Here is a 21,673-nt window from a genome sequence, read left to right as displayed (position 1 = left end):
AATAAAATTTGCTGAAGGGCTTTGAAGATTGACTATCACTGCAGAGAAAGCTGCTGTTGCTCTATTTACTTGTATTGACCACATTTAACCTTGCTGCTCTTCGTGAAATAAATTTGCTTATCTTTGAAGTCTGAAGTTCAACCTCATTATTTTAAGATACAATTTTCGAGGTGGTAATGGAAATTCTATCCTTCAGTTCTGCAGTTGTGGGAGACCACTCAATATTTCAGTGATTCCTAATGTATGAGACTGTCTTTCCTAATTGTTGGCCCCTGTCTTGTCTCAAGAGACAATGGAGTGTGACTCTGGGGGTGAAATCAAACTGCTGCAATAGCAGCACCAAAGTGACCTCCCCAAGGTGCAAGCCCAGGCAGTGTATATGGAGGTCCTGGACTGTCCAGACAACAAGACCCCCATCTCAGCCACGCTGATGTGGTCCAAAGGAAAGCAGAGCAATATGTTTGGCACCAACTTGGCTGCAGGAGTTGCTGGAAGGAGGCATATAAGCTGCCATCCAACCATCTTAGGGACTCCACTCCAGATTTGTGTAGGATTTGCTTCTTAGCCCTTTCTTCCCCCATAGATACCCTGCAAGGTAGTGGAGGGTTAGGATCAGAGTTTTCTTTCTCCTAGATGGGCTACTTTCCCAGGTTGACACACACCAGCTGCCTCTCTTCCCTCTACAGCACATGCAGAAGCTGCCTTCTTGACCGTTGGACCCACTATTGATCTTGTCTGCTCAATCTGCCAGAGCATGTTTTTTCAAGCTAATTTCACATACTAACTCACTGAGGGTTTGAGACCCATTGGCTACCTCACCTGGTTTAGCTGGCTAGTCGAAGCTGTTTCCGGGGTGTGGCCGCTGTCACATGCTGACAGCTTCTAGGAGCCACAGGTGAGAGCTAACTACAGGGTGGGGACCAAAGGTGGGCAAACTACCCCAGAAGGAGCATGGTGTGTCCCCCACTATAGAGGTACTATCCCTCCCCTAACACCCCATACACTCCCTAATGAGGCTTTGACATCTGACAGGGTCAGCTTCTCTTTGGCCTATTGAAACATTGGGCCAGGAGAAGTGTAATATCTGACTTCAGTCAAGGTTGCTTCAGATATCAGCAAAATGCAGAGTCTTCATTTCCATTGTGAATGCTCAAAAGGCATTAACATGACTGAAAAGGTGTGGTAAATGTGTCCCAAACAGCAGCAATTAGCACAGGCTCCTAGGGCATGTTTACTAAGTGCTTTGAGACACATGAATGCCCTTCAGACATTAACCAAAATATAGTAAAGTTAGCTACTGTAGAAATGTGGGATTCATCATTGCTTTTGTGTGCAAACCAGCCTTTTGCCAGGTAACACAGGAAGTTGTGAGCCATTTTACAGGACCTATGGCAAGCCAAATATTTCTAGATACAAATTGTCCCCCGATCCTAGGCACATTCACTTGGAAGTTCATCCCACTTGCAGTATACTTCCAACTGAGTCTAGGATGATTCAGTATTAAACATTGCATGTAGAAGAAGCTCACTATCACAAAAATTGAAAACAAATATTTTTTTCCCTTAAAAAAATTAAATGACAAATGGAATTGGTCATTTTGGAATTCATCTGTTGGATTTAACCTGTATCTTAACAGTGAAAACCTAGTGCTTTAAATAGGCCTCAGTGTTCTCTGAGAATGGGCCACCAGACAACTGTCTACTGATCTATCATCAATCTATTTCATCTATCATCCCTTTTGGCTGAGGAAATCCATTCTCCCAAACTCTTCTTTCTTTGCTGACTCAATGTTGCCACCTTTGCACCTTTGTACTTAGTGTCTGGGTGATTTCTTGTACAGTGGTACCTTGGGTTACATACGCTTCAGGTTACAGACTCCGCTAACTCAGAAATAGTACCTCGGGTTAAGAACTTTGCTTCAGGATGAGAACAGAAATTGTGTTCCGGTGGTGCGGCGGCAGCAGAAGGCCCCATTAGCTAAAGTGGTGCTTCAGGTTAAGAACAGTTTCAGGTTAAGAACAGACCTCCGGAACGAATTAAGTACTTAACCCGAGGTACCACTGTATGTTTCAAAACAAACAACTTGAGCTTTAAATTAAGTGTCTTGATGAAGCTGAGTTCTTTAATTGACCATAATATAGATTCCAAGTCTTGTGAAGTGCAGTGCAGCTGAATCTGTCTTGGGATCTTGAATAGTTCGGGTTTTATCCATCTGTTAGGTTGGAAATCTCAACTGGAAGGAAAAGCAAGCTCAACAACTGCAGTAAGCGTTGAAGCCAGAGGAGTTGGATTCCCCCCTGCTCCCCCACCCAGATATTTCTCTTCCACACTAACTTTCTGTCTTATGCCTAACTTGCCGCAATCCATGAAAGCAAATGCCATCTCCTTAGGAAGGACCACTTTAATTGAAAGTTTGTACACTGGCAGATGCATGCACAGGGCTTATATCAGTGTTTCATAATGGTGGGAATTAAATTATTGGCAGATCATGGACACATACAGTGCTTTAAATCAGATACTAGAGGGAATTCTGTTTCTCACATACTATGTGTCTTACACAAAACATATGTTACGTTAAATAAGACAACACATACTAAATAAGAACGAAACTATCCCTTTGGTTAGCCCAATTAATTGTTTGCACATTTTGCAAGCTTTATGAGTCCCATAGGAGACACACACAATTGATATACTGTATTAGCAAAGTCACTGTCACCCTCAGCTCACATTTCCTTTTCATGCGGAGCACAGTGCCCACGTCCATGCTGGTACAGAAGAAATTAAGCACACCTACACCCAATAAAACCCCAGCTTTCTTGTTTAATTAAGCCTTTATTTATTGTTCTGCAGAATCAAACCGACACAGAGCACCTTATAAGAGCCTTATTTTGGATCTGTGTCTACTGGTCTTCTAATCTGTCCTCAACGGGGCTGGGGAAGCTCAGGTTTCTTCTCCGAAGAGCAAAACAGTGGCAATTAGGTAGTGGGGCTGTTTTTGTAGAAGCTGTTCTGCCTTTGAAGTCTCTTTTGAGCTCTCTTGATCCTTCCTCCACTCCCTTACAGCATTTAAACTCCTGCTTTTTAAAGAGCAAGGGGTGTTGATTTATTTGGCTTCTGGGGTTGGAAGACTCCGCCCCCCTTCCTGAGATCCAGCCCTAAACAGAGTTCGCACTGTGGAATGACAGGCATTCCTCCTTGAAAGGAGCTGGCATGGGAGCTTATTTATGAGAATCGTGAAGTGTCCGGCCCAGGGGTACAGGAAATACAGGAGGGGTTTGTGCTTCGACCTACACCCTGGCCGTTTCCTGAGTTCTGGCTGTTGTTGTTCTGCTCCCCGGACTCCAGACAATTCCGTCGCTCTCACCCTGTGGAGTTGGCTTGTCATCTTCCGAAGGCTAATGTCTGCTTCCAGAATAGACTCTCTTTTCTTTCTCTTCCTTCCCTGAGCTACCTCGAAGACTCTCATAATGGGGCAGACACGCTACTCAAGACCGGTAAATCCAGCTCCCTCAGGTGAGTAATGGAGGGTCTAGCTGCGGCTGTAGGCAGGGCGAGAGTTGCAGGTGAAGCATGTTCAAAAAAGAATGTGAGGATTGTGTAACCTGCACTCAGCTCAGAGGGGCTTCCAGTTCTCAACAAGTGACAAAAAGGGATTGTTTTCTTAATCCAGAAAAATAATATTATTTATTAAAGGCCTTTGGGTTGGAATACACTTTACTGTTTAACTTGCTGCTCTGTGGGCGGCGGTGGGGGGTTGTAGTTTCTGTGCCACATTGTTAAGAACCAGTCCTTTTGATCTCGCTTTTTCCTGCCAAAATGGTCAGATGATGGGAAAAGCTGGCTTTAAAGAGTTCAGCAGCAAGCATAGCAACATGTTGTGCGTTGGGCTGGAATTAAGCATTTCATACTAAGGATCAGGTGTTGAGTTATCTTTTTACCTCTCTGATATGACTGATCTTTAGTTGGATATTTTAATCTGTGTTGGCTCTAAATTGCATCTGTGATCTGATGTTCTGGAAGTACAAGAGTTTATTTGGGGGAGGGCTGCGGTGAAGTAAAACACATTACCATTTAGAGAAGCCCACCCTCCCCCTGCTGGTAAGACCATTTAAAGTCCAGAGTCTAAGATTACCTAACTTTGCCAAAGGGGCTGAGGAGGAGAATGCATTTGAATGAAAAACTTCCAGCCAGTAATGTCCAGTGGAAGCAGAGTGAGTTTTTGATTTGGGGATTTTTTTTGTTTCAAGATCTCCCATGTGGCTTATCACTATTCTTCCAGTGGGGCGGCATCAGTTGTCGTCTTTTCCCACTCCTACTTAGAGCTGGCAACTTCAGATCCCATTTGTAATGCTCCCCAGATCGCGTGGTGGGCCTCACCCTGTCGCCTGGCATTCCCTGCTATAAGGGCTGGATAAAGGGAGCTTGGCAGTTGAGGCTTTCTGTATATCTACCACAAACATTTACATAGTAACCCAAGCCAAATTACTAGTTTTTCCTTAAACTGACCCTGCAAATATTTTACAGATGGTTTTAGTTGAGGTGACGACTGATTCAGATGGCTTGTGGACTTTAAATATATTTTCTAGATTGACTTGTATGAGTTACATGGCTTCTGTTGTAGGCTAGCTTTCTGTGTGATTCATCTGATTTTTAAGATGCTTTTTTGTGGGGGCAGGCGGAAGGACGTACTGCATCAGGGGGAGCCACCATGGTGTGTTCCTGATGTTATTGGACTCCGGCCAGTTGTTAGGGGTGATGAGAGTTATAGCAACATCTGGGAAGCACCATATTGGCTGTATTTAGTATTTAGTATTTAGCATGCTGTATTTAGTATTAACCTATTTATTTGTAAGCACCTTATTTGTATTTTCATTGGCTGATGGGGGGGGGTACATTGGTAGTTAAAGAGGAGTTTTTTGGCTTTTAAAAGGCTAGTAGGTATATTTTGCCTTTTGTGGGCTGAAGCCCACTTCCTCAGAGGCAGCTGATAAAGTGGACTCTAGTTCCTGAAAGCTTAAGGTGCAATAAAACTGGTTGTGCCACAATATTTGTGTGTGTGCCATGCTTTTGCTATAGCTAAGGGTACCTCCAGACTGCTACCAATGTATTTTGGGAGGTATTCAAGCATATACAAGAACTTTAGGTTTGCATAGTTAGTGGATAAAGGACTTAACTGTGTGGCTAGCTCCATTGGTTAGACTGAGTGCGATGCTGATAATGCCAAGCTTTCAGGTTTGATTCTTATATGGGATAGCTGCATATTCCTGCATTGCAGGGGGTTGAACTAGCTGATCCTTAGGGTCCCTTCCAGCTCTACCATTCTATGACTGCTTTGCTCTAGCACACCACTTTAAAAAAAGCATTGGGCTTTGTGCACTCTAGAAGGTGGCAGGGAAATGCATTGAAAAGTGTTCACAAACAAATCAGATTGAATACTCTGTAAAGGCCAAATGTAATCTAACCCCCCACATAATGTTTGTAAATAAAAATAAATCAGAACAAATGCTTGATAAATATGTGACCTTCTACATGTCTACTGTGGCACACAAATAGTTATATCTGTTGTGCTTTCACAAGTAATTAGAAAACCTTTTTCCCTTTGATGGGAGTGGGGATGAACTTCCCCACACTCAGATCATGATAGCTGTATAAACATTTGAGCAAACATAATGTGAGGCAGTCCAGTTTTCAGGTAAGAGACTCATCCTTGACTTGTTCTTAGGTTCCCTGTGAAAAGAAGTGCCACCCAAACTGATTCTCATGTTTGAGCTTGAACTTCAGAGTATAATTAAGCAGCTGTGGAAACAAGTGATTTCCTTTTCCTACTAGGCTGCAGCGCTCACAAAGCATTATGAAATAAGAATGTTAACTGCCCGTGATGTATTTGTCTGCCAGAATTTTGGTATAACTTCTGTATAGTCATTTAAAGGACATATAATTACATCTTATCTGACTTAAAGTTGATCGTTTGTGAAATGGTGTGAGTAGTGTTGGAAAAGTTGGGTATTGCCCGGGGGTGGAGAAGCTGTTGCCCTTCAGAAGTTGCTGGACTTCCAACTCCATCTGGGATGGCAACTGTCAGGGACAGTAATGGGCGGTGGAAATTTTTCCACTGCTTTGTTTTTCCGTGGGGATTTTTTTCTTTCATAAGTTCTTTAGTAACAATGAATGAATGCCAATTGCAAATTCATTATTAGGCAATCTTGGCAGTTTCAAACTGTTTTAACTTGTTTGCTAAGTACAAGTAAAATAAACATGCTAAATTAGACCACTCTTTAGGGCATTAGACGTATTCCCAAACCTATGGAAATTACCCAGTAATTTGCATTGGTTTCCAATTTGAATTTTTCCAGAAGACCCACCTCACTAGTCAGGGATGACGGAAACCATAGCCTAACAGTGTCCGCAGGTTCCCAACCTCTGGTATAGGCAAATAATTATGACAAATTCTAAAATATTATTTTGCTGTCAAGAAACAGGGAAGTATTCAGATGGTACATGTAGATGGCAAGACATGTCTAAAATGGGAGCAGTGTTCCCTGTGAATCATTCAGATGCCTGAATGAAGTAGGTGTCTCAAAACTGACTGCTACTCTTAATCATATGGGAGTTGCAGTTTCTGAATGAGAAATATGACTTTTGGTAGAAGGTATGTCGAGGGCATGTGAAAAGGCTTCCTTAATGAAAGAGCAAAAATGGAAAAACCACTGCCTTTATATTACTACATCAGTACAGTACAAAAGGCTTGCATGGGGAAGGCCATAGCTCAGTGGTGGAGCATCTGCTTTGCATGCAGAAGGTCCCAAATTCAGTCCCTAGCATCTCTAGGTAGGGCTGGGAATACCCCCTGCCTGAAACTCTGGAGAGCTACTGCCTGTCAGTGCGGAGAATGCTGACCTAGATGGACCAGTGTTCTCCCCCCCCCTTTTTTTTTTAGATGGACCAGTGTTCTGACTCAGTATAAGCTTCCAATGTTCCTAGATTTTATTGCACTGTTGGTTGGTATGAGTAAGACCTCTTTTGCTGCATTTTAGGGTGCAAAGTGTGTGCTATTTTGTACTGACCTCAGAAGAATTGTTGCTGGCTTCAGGTGAGAGCAAATGCAAAGGTGAAGTGTCGTTGAATTGTATTTGTTCCTATTCCAAGGCCTACTGGCTTACTGTGCTGCATAACAGGTTTTCACTGATGTGTCTGTCATCATGGGGTTTTCTTGGCTTGGTGACATCAGCCGCATGATGACTGTGTTGGTGTTATGTCCAGAGTTGGCACCTGCTGCTGGTGCAATGCAATATGCTAATTTTACACCTAATTTTGTGGTCTTGGTATTGGGCCTGAAAGAAATACACTTGCTATGGAGCAAGTGTGCTTCATACTTTTACCAAATTATATAGCTTTGCACTTGTAATCTTTTTCTTTTTTCATCACTTGGGGACATACGACTTGTCATATAAAGTAGAGCCCTGTGGCTTAATAAATACTATATGATTTAAAAGGGCTAGAGCTTACTTCATCAGATGCAAGAAGTGCTGCCTTTACCTGAATTATGAGTGCATACACACATCTGTTTGCATATCTATATTTGTATGTTTAATTTACTTGCTGATGTTAATGTATTGGATGAAGTGAACACTTGCCCACAAAAGCTTGTGCCTCATAAAAACTGGTAGTTTCTAAGGTGCCATGGGACTCCTTCCTGTGTTTGTTGTAACTAACCTTGCTACCCTTCTGTAATGTATAACACAAGAAAGCTTTAAAAAGAAGAAGAAGGTAAAATAGTGATAGAACCAGACAGCCCATGCTCACAAAGTCTTTGAATGGTGAAGGGATACGAGCATCTCAGCTGCATCAGTCCCTGTCATCCAGCCATTCATAACATCCTTAAAAATAAGAGTGAGCCAGTTTCTTTGACCATATGTGGTGCTTTGATTCATCAGGGTTACTGCATTTAACTGTTGTTGTTCCATTCCCCTCTACTTGCGGTTGAATGCCGTCGCTACACACCTGTGCCATCCCATTGTGTGTTTCCAATGAATTGCCCCTTTAGAACCACTATTCAGTGGAATATCAATGTTCCCATTGCCTTTTTGCCTAGTACTATACTTGAATATTGTAATTTTAAGCAACTTGTCAATAGAAAAATGTACCTTGGTGTGAAAGCCGTGGGTGTTCACATAAGTTTCAGCTTCTTGTTTAATAAAATATATGAAGGTGTTTAAGGCACATTGTTTTATTCTGTTTATTATATCTTCCATCATTGAGGTCAAGGGGTTCTCAGGCAGCTTGCCACCTGAGCACTGATCAGACTCAGACTTGTTTCGATTCAGCAAGATGGGTGTACCATCTGACTGTGCAGCTTAGAAACAATTAAAATAAATCTCTCTCTCGTATTAAGACCGAATATACCATGGTAGTGCCTTATATTATATAGAACTCTAAAAATAATTCATCTTGATCAACTGATATGGCTTCGATAAAAAATATTTTGGTGTGTGGGTATTTGCAGTACTCTAAATTTATCTTCCTGTCAGCTATCAAATGTGTTGCTGCTGCAAAAATTCAGGTAGTAGGTGGTGTCAGGAGTGGAGCCAAAAACAGGACCACTGAGGGAGCATTAAGTAAGGTCTGTGGAAGTACCCCCAAAAAACCCACAACTTCTTTTAAAAATCAAAGCCAAGCGGGCAACCCTTCCACCAAAACATCATCTTTGGCACCGAGCATACTCAGCAGCCATGGAATGCTGAGGGTCAGTTGGAAAAGAGAACAGGAAACTATGCTTATGGTGGTGTCTGGGTGACACTAAGGCTACCTGGCACCTTGCACTGGAGTACACCTATGTGGAAAATGAGGATATACTGCAACATTTTGTTGCAGGTCCTGATAGGTTATTCTTTACACATATAATGCTGAAACAGTGTTGTGTCAAATGTCTTTCGCTGTAGGTGAAACTTCGTCTCCCAAATCCAGCAATTGCTATCCAGTGAGGCATGCTTATGAAAATCACCCCTTGGTTTAGATTGCCTTCGGGGTCTGTGGCTGAGGTCCCAGTGACCCACTTCACAGTGTTCATAATTCATATTTATTGGTATATGCAAGAGCATTAATCTTCAACAGAAATGCCATGTCACCCAAGTGTCAGCCTCTCAGTAATTGTGATTGTTGGCGCATTTGTCTTGTGTGTCTCTCACTGATGACATACGTGAATAAATCCTTATAGAATTATGATGCTTCATTGTACCTCTGCTGAAGTGCTCCACTCTCAATCACAGATCCTCTGATGGGGCACTTCCCCAGTGGTTCCCCATTGTCCTGAGATTTGTTTCGCCTTTACTAGGGCCTTTAGTATGGCAGTCTGTTCCCTGTTCAGGGAAGTTTTTAACGTGTGATATTTTATTGTATTTTTGGTTTTTATGGAAGCCGCCCAGAGTGGCTGGGGAGGCCCAGCCAGATGGGCGGGGTATAAATAATAAATTATTATTATTATTATTATTATTATTATTATTATTATTATTATTATTATTATTATTATTGTCTCGGCCCTGTGGAACTCCTTGCCAGTGGAGGTTTGGCAGGAATCGTTCCTACCTTCTTTTACACATCTCCTGAAAACTGTTTTATTTAGGCAGGTCGTTGCAATATGCTTCCTCCTTCCTTTAAACCAACCAATACTTACTGATGTTTTATTGGTGTTTTTATTGATGTTTTTACTGGTGCTTTTACTTGTTTGATTATAATCTTGTATTTTGTATACCACCATGTTATACTTTTATGAAAGTGGATTATAAATACAACAAATAAACAAATCTGTGTTCAGAATATGTACCAACATAGTAAAATGTTTGATTTGCTGTATGAAATTGTTTGGGATTAAAAGATGGTCATGAATTTATAAACGTACACTTACTTAGATTGTCTGCTCTGGTAACCTTGTTGCCAAATGTACTTAAAAGTTCACACCTACTGGGAATCACAGGCACAGTAGAACTGTTAAAAAAAAAAGTATATGATGCAGATTGTGATATTCTACTCACCTTTCTCAGAATCTGTGCAGTGCAAAAGCTTGAATATTCCAATGGAAGGAGACAGTGGTCTGATATAAGAACTGATCTTACCTGCTCTGTATCTTTATTCCTTGGGACCAAATTTATAGCAAGATTATGCATAATAATAATAATGATAAATTTTATTTATACCCCGCCCTCCCTGGCCAGAGCCGGGCTCAGGGTGGCTAACACCAGTAAAATTACAGTAAAAACATAATAGTAAAAGAGAAAAACAATTTAAAATACAGGTTAAAATGCATAAGTGGAGGGAAACAAAAGGGTCAGACTGAGTCCAAACCAAAGGCCAGACGGAACAGCTCTGTCTTGCAGGCCCTGCGGAAAGATGTCAAGTCCCGCAGGGCCCTAGTCTCTTGTGATAGAGCGTTCCACCAAGTCGGGGCCAGTACTGAAAAGGCCCTGGCCCTAGTTTAGATGAATCTAACCACCTTGCAACCTGGGACCTCCAAAATGTTGTCATTTGTGGACCTTAAGGTCCTCCGTGGGGCATACCAGGAGAGGCAGTCCCGTAGGTAAGTGGGTCCTAGGTCGTAGTTATTTATTCTGCTTGACTTTTAAACATCTGTTTTATTTGGGTTTCCTTCCTACCTTGCACAAAGAATTTTTGTGGCAAAAAAGTCAAATAGCTGAATTGGCATCAGAATTACCGTAATTGCTAGGGTGATTGAACTGGATATTTTCATATACTTTGGACACTAGAGTTAAGGTATAAATCCCCATCCAACATTGACTCTCACTGTATCTTGGGCTAGTCACATACTCTTAGCCTGACCTACCTCACAAGGTGCGGTTGTGAAGATCAAATGAAGGAGGGCAATGTACTTGAGCTCCTTGAAGGAAAGGCAGTATATAAATATAAGAATTTCTTATAAGGTGGAAATTTTCCTCAGGTGATTGATCTGGTATTTTAGTGCTCATCTGTTGTAGTACATGTGTTATAGTTGTAATGTTGTGGATATGTGTCTTCCAAGAGTTTTAAATGTTTTATACTGTTTTCCTGGAATATGTTTTGATTTGTGAACCACTTTGATTAGTGTTTGCATTTGTGGTTTTTATTTTACTCAACACGAGAATAACTTCATACATTGAGAGGCCGCCTTCTACTGAGTGAGACAGCTGGCCTACCTAGTTTGGTAATGTCTACACTGACTAGCAGCAACTCTCTTGAATCTCAGACAAAGGTCTTTCCCACCACTTGCTACCTGAGATCCTTTAGAGATGGAAGTGCAAAGAACTGAACCTGGGGCCATCGGCAGGGAAAGCTGAGCTGCAGGCCTTCCCATTTCTCAGTTCCACCTGCTGTGTCTTCCGGAAGGCACTGATGTGTCTATTTTTCTCAACTTCATGACTCAGACGTGAATTTGGTGTGTGCTCTCTGAAGCTCTTTCTTAAGCAACAAAGATTGATCGGCACCGAGAGGGGCTTTTATGCAAGCCCTTCTATTGTTTTTTGTTTTGTTTTTTTAAGAACTCCAAATCTGGACATGAAATGCCAGTGTGCAGTTGTTTCCTTTGGTTATCACGTGCCTCATCTCTGCCCTTGCCGAGATGCAGATTTGTTCCAGGGGGAATCCAAGGGAACACACGCCTCATCACCTCAGTGCATAAGCCATCTCTGAGTAATGCAGTTACCTGAAATGCCTCAGTCCTAAAGCATACTGGGTGCAGCTGATTAATCATACTAATTAATCATACAGAACAAACAGAAGACACTGTTGCTTCATAAGGTGGATCTTTTGGTGGCTCTTCTGTTTGTGTCAGTGGTATCCCACTCATCCCAGCAGCTCTTCTGAAAGCACCTCATGCCCCTGAACTGTTTCCTTTTCTTCCTCTTCCCTCCGTGTCCCCCTTTCCTCTTGTGCCATGCTTTTAGATTATATGCCTGTGGGCAGGGACTGTCTTGCTACAAATGGTTGTATGTAAACCACTCTGGGAGCATTTGTGACTGTAGACATGCTCTAAATAAATGAATAAGTGGAAGTGAATGTTAATAAACTCTTAAAGGCCAAAAGAGACGTGGTGTGGGTGGGAGGTCCATGAACTGTTTTGACTTCTTTTTTACTTAAGCAGCTGTGTGCTGCAATGGTGGTGATGGATTAGAACAGGCAGTAATCTTTTACCTACATTCTCCCCCTCCCCCAATCCTGCTGTTATTAATCCTACTGATGGAAAAGACAGTTACCTGTATCATATCTGTGTTATTTTTCTCCAGCTGGGTAATAACTTGGAGGGGGCGGGAAATCAAAACCCCAGATCTCCCAAGTCACATCTGTTTTCACTCTGAGCTATAAGAATAGCATCTAGAAGTTTTTATTAGACTTCATTGGGCATTTTAGCATAATTCTGTGTCAGTCTTGTTTAGGATGATGGAAAACTGTTCTTAATTATAAACTAGCCAGAATAAATGGCAAACTATTGTATGCCTTAGGTTAAGTGGTGGTTTGGCCATGCATTTATCTTTTTATTTTAAATTGTTGCCATGCTGTTGTTGTTTTTCGCTTCTTACATGTTATTTGTCAATGTCTCTGAATGTTACAAGCCCAAGAGTAAAAAAGCAGAATTGTTAAACTGATTGTGCATTCTAGGCAATGCAGGCATTGTATTGAATTTCAGCTGTGATAAACACAAAAGCAGGCTTAATTGTGACATGTAAACTGCCTAATTGATCATTTTGTTTAGTGCTCTATCTTGACATCCAGAGGGTTTTGCAGAAGGGGAAAAAAGAAACCCTCCTAACTTTTTATATAAAAGTGAAGAAGTGACAGGCGGGTCAACTTTGCATGCCACCCATTAATTAGAGGATCAGAAAACTTATTTTAAGGAGGGAACATAGCTAGTTTTGCTCCAGAATGTCCTATCAAATCCTGGGTTTCAAAAAGTACTTGAAGTGCATCCCAAATATATTTTGAGGTCAACTTAGCTGGTCTTCTGTCACAACATAGGTGTTTGCTGTTTTGCATGGCACCATTACTGGCCATGAATAGGCTTGGAAATGTTTGCTCACCATTTCTTGCCAGACAAAAGTTCAGAATGCTCCAATGAGCATTGTGAATACACTTCTTGGCAATTGAATGTTTCTGACTGCTGGCAGGCATCTCCCTGATTCAGAATGAATTTTTCTTTCCTTCCTTTCTTCTGGTAGTACCCTCCCTTCTTCCCTTGTGTGTGGAAAGAAGCAGGCTTTGCACAGAGCACTTAGTTGATCCATGTTTGGATCCAGGTTGTCAGCATCTGCGTTACAGATTAATGTTATAGGTCATAGCAGAAGGAGGGGAGACAGTGCATCTTGGAAGTGCTTCTGTTTCCCTGATCACCTCCTTGCTATTCCTGCACATTTTAATGAAGTTAATGGCATTCATTTAGTTAGACAAAGGAATCTGATGAATTGTTGTTCTCTGAGTAAAATGTGATGTGGAAATCATGCTTTCCTTGCTCAGTCTTTTTCTGGAATGTCTTATTGTCCTTTATCTAGTATCCTGTTGGTTTGAGCTTCCCTAGTATTTGCCACAAAGATGTTAGACATCCTATACAGGGTGTGTCTGTGTGTGTGTGTGTGTGTGTGTGTGTGTGAGAGAGAGAGAGAGAGAGAGAGAGAGAGAGAGAGAGAGAGAAGCAAATGTATTTATTTTAAAAGTGGTTTTCCTTAAGGTTTTTATGGTTTTCAGTGTGCGGAGTGCCTTACCATACTGCTGTTCTTGTAAAAATGCTTTTGAGTAACACTGAGAGAGGAGGATTTAGTCAAGGAATTTAAGTGAGGTTTAAATGGGGATTGGAAGCTTGATTTTATAATGTTCAAACCCTATCCACTGCATTCTACTTTCACTGCGCATCACAAACCACTGTATAATAACTTGAACAAGCTGGAAGGATTTGTGTAACAGCACTTTATGGTGTCCAACACCTCTTGATTGTCTGAATATTTTATAGTATGCAAAGTGTGACAATATGATGAAATAGTGCTGCTATTATCTTTCTAGGGTTTTGCACCCATAGGGTATAATGTTTGCTCTGAGCTCCTAAACTAGGGGACTCGTGACATTTGGACTCTATAGTATCCTGATTTATTTATTGGGAATGGATACCTTTTTCACTTTTAGGTAAAATGAAACTTCACAACATTAAAGCTAAATCATCCAAAAAATGTAGTGGCTGAAATAGTACAATAGGAAAGAGTGCCCCTCCTCCTGTTTTCGGTGGATAATATTTCAAAGGCTAGACTTGCTCTTTGATTATGTCTGCTGATTATTGTTTGGTTGGCCCCTTCCTTCCACCCTCTCTTTTATTTGTTTCTTTTTGGTTTTCATTCGGTGTTAGGAGTGGCAAATGTGTTCTTGGGGTGGGGGACTCATCTGGACATGAAGCCAGTATTTATACCGCACACCAAAGACCTCACCAAAATTTGTGGCTGCAAAAATAACATACAATATAGAGCAGGGGTTTTCAACCTGGTGCCTACCACCCACTAGTGGGTGTTTCGGGATTCTAGGTGGGTGGTAGGGGGTTCTAAGGCATCCTTCCATCGAGCACTGGTGGGGGTAAGGGAATTTTACCATCAAGAAAGATGCATTAGTGGGCGGTAGGTATAAAAAGGTTGACTACCCCTGCTGGAGAGTATACATGATGCTCTGGTGGGTGGAGAGGTTTAAACCAGTTAGCCAGCCCAGTGTCTTGATGGGTATGTAAAGTGCCCCTCTTCATTCAATTGATTGATCATCTGATGAGTGGAAGAGGTGAGAACAACCCCCACCTCAGCTGGTTTGCATGGGTGGGGCTGTATACCTGTGTGTGAGAGAGCAAGAGTGTGGGGTAAACACACCCACCACTGGCAAAAAGCCCCCTACAGGTTTGGCCCAAGAGTGAGTATGGACTTATGGCCACAAAAGGTTAGCTGCCTCTGTTAACCTTTTAACTGATTATATTTTAACCATTGGTAGCTGTTTTGGGTGTGGGAAGCAGTCGAAGACAGGAGTGCCTGGCATGCTCTGGTCCATGGGGTCACGAAGAGTCGGACACGACTAAACAACAACAACAAAGCTGTTTTGGAAGTTTTTCCAACTGGAAAAAAGTAGGATCAAAGTGTGCTTGAAATGTAATAAAAAAACGAAAGGGACACAGAGGCAGGAGCAGCTATTGGTGAACCTGAGGTCTATGAAACGGGCATCTGCTTGCCAGTCGAGGCATTTATGCAGCTAGCCTTACCATCAGTTGATCCGTTTTTTCAGGAGCTTCCCCCTTCCCATCCATCCGCCTCATTCTACAGTTGGGCAATCAATCCAAGGTTGCAGAAAACATAAATATTCTGCATGAGTGGCTAATCTATCTGGGCTCAGGATTCATATCCAAGTCCTGTTTGTATTGCTGTACTCATTTGGGTGCTTCAAATTGCAGAACTCTTTCCCCACAAGTCAACTCTCCCCTCCTGAGCTCTTTTCCTTTTTGAAAATGTTTGGAAAATGCCAGAACAGTAGGTGGAGTAGGAGGCGATTATTGTGTTGCTTTCCTGAGATTGTTACTCTTGGCCCAGGATATCAGCACCTTCTTTCTTTTTTTAATAGGAAGGAAAAAACCAAATAGTGTAACTTTACTGAGAAAGTAGATAATTTTGGCTGGTTTGATGTAAAGATCATCCTGCAAAGCAGTACAACGGAAAGTATTTTTGTTTGTGAATCATAGGTCACATAATGGATTTCTGAACACATTTCTACCTTCTATTGCACACACATATTGGACTTTGCATATCTACTGTTTTCCTTGCTGCTCTTGTTTGACAATGCCTGGCTATGTGAAGGTTTCAGAGTCATCTTGTCTGGCTTTGTATCTCTGTTTCTCCCTTCCACTTACATTATGGCTGTGAACACACCATACATTTGAAGCATGTTCAAAGTACACCCTCAGGAGAACCTTGGAGACTGTAGCTTGCCCCTCACAGAACTACAGTTCCCAGTACCCTTAACAAACTACAGTTCCCAGGGTTCTTTAAATGTGGGCTTTAAATGTGATTTGAAATGTATGGCGTCTATGTAGCCTGGTAATTTCTGCTAGTCGGTCAGTTGGAGGATTGGCTTTGAGGATGGAAAGATGGAATCTGAAAATGTTTTATTTATTTAGAACATTTCTTTTAAGGCAAGGCAGCTTACGTAAAATACAGTGCCATAACTGGGAACACTTCCTAGTGAAATCAAACAGGCACCTACAATTATGTTTCCTTACCTGCTGAAAAAGTTTTTGCTTTTCCCCAAGTGTTGCTCGTTTTGTTCTGTATGTAATGATTTTACACCATTATGATGTTTTTATGATTTTACGGTACACCGCCATGATTCTTTCCTTTCCTTGGCAGTTTATAAATGTCCTTATAAAATAAATAAATGAAATAAAATAAATATTTTGTTTTAAAAGACGTTTGAAGACAAGAGCTGACCATTATGAATTAAGCAATGCAAAATAGTTTTAGATCTGCAGCACTAGAAAACCTTTAAGAGAAAGCAGCTGAGCTAAGTGGATTTGCCTACAAAGATGGGTTCGTATGCAAGTCATTCTTTGTATGCAGTAGGTCTCTGACATCTCTACTTAAAAAGCTCAAGTAGCCAGTGATGCAAAAGACCTCTTTCTGTCTCAGATCCTGGAGAGCTGCTGCCAGATCATAGTGGTCTGGATGGACAAATAGTCTGACCTGGTATAAGGCATCTTCCTAACACAGAACAAGAGAGACAGTTTTTCTTTATTTATTTCTTCACTGTACAGGTAATTAAATATTTCTGTATTTCCTTTCTGTGTAGCTGAGGAGGTGGATCAGCCATCACAAGATGCTGGAATGGGGGCTGACGTTCTGGAATCTGGTGACACGACACCTCCTTCCAAGAGAAAAAGCAAGTTTTCAGGTTTTGGCAAGATCTTTAAACCTTGGAAGTGGAGAAAAAAGAAAAGCAGTGGCAAGTTTAAGGAGACTTCGGAAGGTAATACACTAAACTTTTGTATCCCCTTCTTCCCAAGCCTATGAGGGTTCTTTGCGATGGAATGGATTTGTCCTTCTTGGGTCCCACCTTTCTCAGCTGCTTTCGCAAAATTCCAGAATTGGCCCGTATCAAATCTTAAACTTAAATTTAAGAAGTAATCTACACTCATGCAAGGGAACAGCTGTTTCTGCACCTGTCTCTCTCAAGTTGTACTTCATCACATAATGGTCATGGAGGCCCCTAAGTGTTTGGAGAAGGCTGGTGGTGATGGTGGTGGAATGGAGCTGTAAAAGATGTCATACACGGTGATGTGGGATGGAAAATGTTCCTTTTCACAAATTTAGGGAAACCCTCAAAACTGGTCAAACATTAGGGACTGAAGCCTTGAACAAGGCACAATCACAGACAGAGGTTCCCTTGAAATGACGTTTGGGAAATACTTTTCTGAAAAGTAAAGGCTATGTGCTTTTAGCAATAAGATGCTGCTAGCCCCTTTTCTTGCAGAGATATGGTTTGGGGGAAATAGTTTGTGTCCCTCCTAGTGTTTTAGATAAGCACAAACAGTCTGGAGACTCTAGTAGTTTAACATTCACCCCTAAAAAAAAACAGTCACTTAGGCCACATATGGTGTCTTAAAGGATTTTTTTTTCAAAATCTCCGACTTGCCCTGTATTCTGAGTGCTGGTTTTTTTCTCCAATGTAATGTCAGTTTTAGAACGAAAGATTTCAATGCGAAAGCCAAGAGAGGAGCTCATTAAAAGAGGGGTTCTGTTGGAAGACCTTGAACAGGGTGAGTTTACCCGTCTTCCTTTGTCCACCCTACACTGCCCATTCTGACTCTCCAGTAAACCTCACCTCTGGGATTCCATTCCTGTGTGCAGCCCCCCACCCTGCCATTTCTGCCCCACCCCCACCCCCATCAGTTACATGTGATTCTTTCTCCTTGTTCTGCCTTTTAAACTTTTCCCACTATAGACATTGCTCATTCTTGGAGGTGAACAGCTGTTTTATTTTGTTCCCTTCCCCAAAGGGACCCCGTGTGACATTTTAGCCCCAAACACATTCCTATGAGGTAGTTTAGCTTGGGAGGTTGTGTCTTGCCAAAGTTCACGTAGTGAGCTCTGTAGTAAAGGTTTTCTCTTGGATTTCATGTGCATATGGTAAAGAGAAAGAAGCATAGCCTAGTGGCTTTGCATAAAGAAGGTCCCAGGTTCAATGCCGAAAATCTGCAGGTAAGTCTGGGCAAAAGGAGCATGTATTGCTTATCAATGCTCAACAGAAGTGTGTGTGGGGTGGGGAGTTTGAAACTTTGGAATAGCTCCTGCCAGTCAGTGTAGGAAATACTAAGCTAGATGGATCACCAAGCAGGAATATCAGGCAGCTTCTTATATTCTAAAGCAGATGCTCTGACAAGTCCCTGCTTAAGTGTGGCTGCTTGGGTATGGCATGGCAATAATTGGTTGTCTTTTTACTAGAGGCAGGAAGGTCTGAAGCAAATTGGAGTACAAATAACTCGGACTTCCTCCCCTCTAGGCTAGGCTGAAGGACAGTCCCAGGAGGGGGGGCTAAGCAAAGTCGTGTTCTAGGAGTCTTTTTCTCACGCTTGCAGATCTTTGTCTCTCATCTGCCATGATTTTTACACTAAAAAAAAAACTTGTGCAGACCAATACATCACCATGAACATAGCTTCCCTAACGCCACTGCACCTCACCCTTGCAGTCTTCTGCAGGAAAAAGTTCAGGCTGGCTAAGCTCAGTGTGTTGTTTTCTTCCAGCTAGGAAGTGTACTCCTCTGCATTGTGCTAGTGGGGAAAGACACCCTGTTCTCAGCTATGGGGAATTTTGCAAGGAGCAAGCTGGACACATTTTTTGCATGCAGTCAAACCATTAAACTGAATCGTACTCTGTAGAGGCCTTAGCATAATAGTTAATCCAGCCCTGCCCACAGGAAAAGATAGCAAAGGAAATACCCTTTCCTCTTAGGTTCTCAATCGAATGAGAGCTTAGTCCCCCTTCCTTTCCTAGCCCTCCCCTCTGACTCTAAAAGAGATGGGTGGAGGGGAAGAAAGATAACATCAGCCTTGCTGTTGGAACAGAGTCTGCTGATTCTGGTTGTTTTGCTCTCAGCCCTGTGGTAGAGACACTTGAGTGCCTAGGCAACAGCTGGCTAATTGTAAGTGGGAGCCACAGAAGACCAGTTTCCTTTATACTTCATATCCACATAATCTCTTATCCTCCTGCACCACAGAGTGTCCTCTGGTAATCCAGTTTGAGGAGGATGATAGCTGTAGAAGGGGAACAACCATTTTAGTGGAATTTCTAAATTTTTAGAATGAGTCTTCTTATATCTTGATGGGTGGTTGAAAATAACTTTGAACCTCTACAATTTAGAGTTAAGAACAGTATATAGCTGCTTCGCAGATTTGTTTCAATCTCCTTGTTTTAGGGACTAATTTTTCTGCTGAAGGAATAAACTCTCTCTCTCTGTGTATTTTTAGAAAGAAAGAGAGACAGCAACATGCTTTTGAAGCCCTCCCAGCTGGCAAAAATAAAACCTAGGCAGCTTTCTCCAACTTGGTGTCCTCCAGATGATGTTGGCCTACAACTTCCATTTAGTTATTTAAGTATTTAGAATCATAGAATTGTATAGTTGGAGGGGACTCTGAGGGTCATCTAGTCCAATCCCTGCAATGCAGGAATCTCAGCTAAAGCATCCATGACAGATGGCCATCCAACCTCTGCTTAAAAACCAGCAAAGAAGGAGAGTCCATCACCTTTATATATAGCCCTCTCACAAAACATCAGGGTGGCATACAGTAACATTTAAAAAGTTTAAAAAGCAATGCAGAACAGTTTTTTAAATGACTTACTACACGTCCCTGGACCAGTGGGCATCCTGATTGGGGCTAATGCAAGTCAGAGTCTGCCAATAACTAGAGGGCACCAGGTTGCAGAAGGCTGGACTGTAATGATTGAGCTTGAAGGAGCTAGTGCTTCCTGTCTGTCCCTTGGAGAACTTTAATTCCAGATGTGGGTTCTTTGGACATTCACACAAATTTAGAGGTGGGAGGGTGTTTGTGCACCTTCCTACCTTGAACTTATCTTCCAGATCCTTTTCCTAGTTACTGCTACGCTCCTTTATCCCATTCATATAGGTTTTAGTCTTCAAAGAACATATTTCATTGCATCTACCACCCCTCACAAAAACGACTCGTTTCTTCACTCTCTCTCATCAGCTTTCAGTTTTAGAAGCCATCATATGTCAGAGGCTTTTTGCTTTGCCTTTGTAGGGCATTGCATCAAAAGCCATTGCCTTTATATGTTGCCAGGATAATTCTCTGAACTTCTGCCTTAATTTCCTCCTTAAACTGAAGCATCCTGAGAAATTGGAAGCAGAAAAAAGTACCAGGGTGGGGGGTAGCGTGGCAGAAAAGCCCAAATCAACCCCCACAGAAAACCAAAAACTCGGAACAGTATATGACAAAAATTGTTGCTAATTAATGGTATGTATACCTGTTGATTGAGCAACTGATGTTTGCGAGGTTCAAGGGTACATTGGTGTAATGTGATAAGTGCATTGAGAGATAAAGCTGAACTACGGCAGGCAATTTTAAAACATTTAAAATCTTCCAGGCACAAGCGATGTTAAATGGGGGTTTGTTTCTTGAATTTATCGTAGATTATTTTTTTTAAGCAAACCACAACAACTCACTCTCAGTTGCCCAAAGTAAACCAAACTTGGAACAAATTGAGTCAAGAGGTAAATCGGAGGTAGAGTAAGAAGAGGAGCCCCTTGAGAACTGGGGGCTTGTTTCTGCCGTTGCTCGTTCGCTGACATAATTAGACAGTAGTAGATCCAAGGAAGAGAGGTGAATAGAACAGTGCTTCAAAAAGTAATATATCGCTTGTCATTAGAGGGAATGACTGACACTTTATTATTCCTCTTCCTCTTTACTGCCTCTTTTATATGTATTTTTCTGGCTTGGGGTATGTGCAAAATTCCTGCGTGAGTTTTGGCTATTATTATTTTTTAAGTGCAGGAAGGAGATCTTACCAGGTGCAAAAGTTGCTGCTAGGGAAAACACAACAGCCCCTCATATTGGCAGAGAGTGAATGTGGTGACTTTCACATATATTATAGCCAAGGAGGGAAGGCTTAAACCTCCCTTCCCCATGCGATGCAATCTTGATGACAATTGGGCTCCTTTCTAAAAACACACAGTGTTAATGTCAACGTGTAGTTAGGCTGTTGGGGCTGCGTGTGATTTTCTCGGAAAAGGTAGCACTGATACGAGTGGCAGACCTTCTGCTGCTCTAGCAAAGGCCCGACATTGCCACCCTCTGGATCTGGCCTTGCCCTGGGCTGCTACACCAAATGCTGACAGTGCAAGAAGAATTAAGCACAATACATGGGAAGATGTGGAACGTTATTTATTCAAGTCTCTCTCTATATCACTTCCTAGCACAACCCTCAGGGTGCTTTCATTAAGAATACCGTGTTTAAAGGGACCTGCAACACAGGGCCCTGGCAGATGGGTATGCAGGTGCTTTTGGGGTGCAATTCTGTGTCATTGGATGAAAAAAAATGTGAATTTATGAGTTGGCAAAGCAATTGAGGAAACTTGTTCCCTCCAAACCAGAATAAGATTAAGTATTTTTCTAGTC

General features: G+C 41.9%; 1 protein-coding gene across 9 annotated transcripts in view; it reads left to right on the top strand.

The window, feature by feature from the left end:
- Positions 1 to 21,673, top strand: part of PHACTR4 (phosphatase and actin regulator 4) — an 87,576-nt gene that overhangs the window by 45,342 nt on the left and 20,561 nt on the right. For 4 of the 9 annotated variants that reach the window (XM_083511932.1, XM_083511938.1, XM_083511931.1 and 1 more), the window contains exons 3-4: positions 16,834 to 17,010; positions 17,720 to 17,800. In XM_083511932.1, the coding sequence (XP_083368058.1) occupies positions 16,834 to 17,010; positions 17,720 to 17,800 (258 nt within the window). Of the gene's footprint in view, positions 1 to 3,145; positions 3,514 to 16,833; positions 17,011 to 17,719; positions 17,801 to 21,673 lie in introns of those variants that run through there. The other 5 variants (XM_083511936.1, XM_083511935.1, XM_083511937.1 and 2 more) reach the window with 3 other exon arrangements.

Source organism: Podarcis liolepis (genome assembly GCF_965112155.1).
Source record: "Podarcis liolepis genome assembly, chromosome: 7".
Taxonomy (NCBI): Eukaryota; Metazoa; Chordata; class Lepidosauria; order Squamata; family Lacertidae; genus Podarcis; species Podarcis liolepis.
Note: the sequence above shows the minus strand (reverse complement) of the source record. Positions and strands in the feature narration are given on the sequence as shown.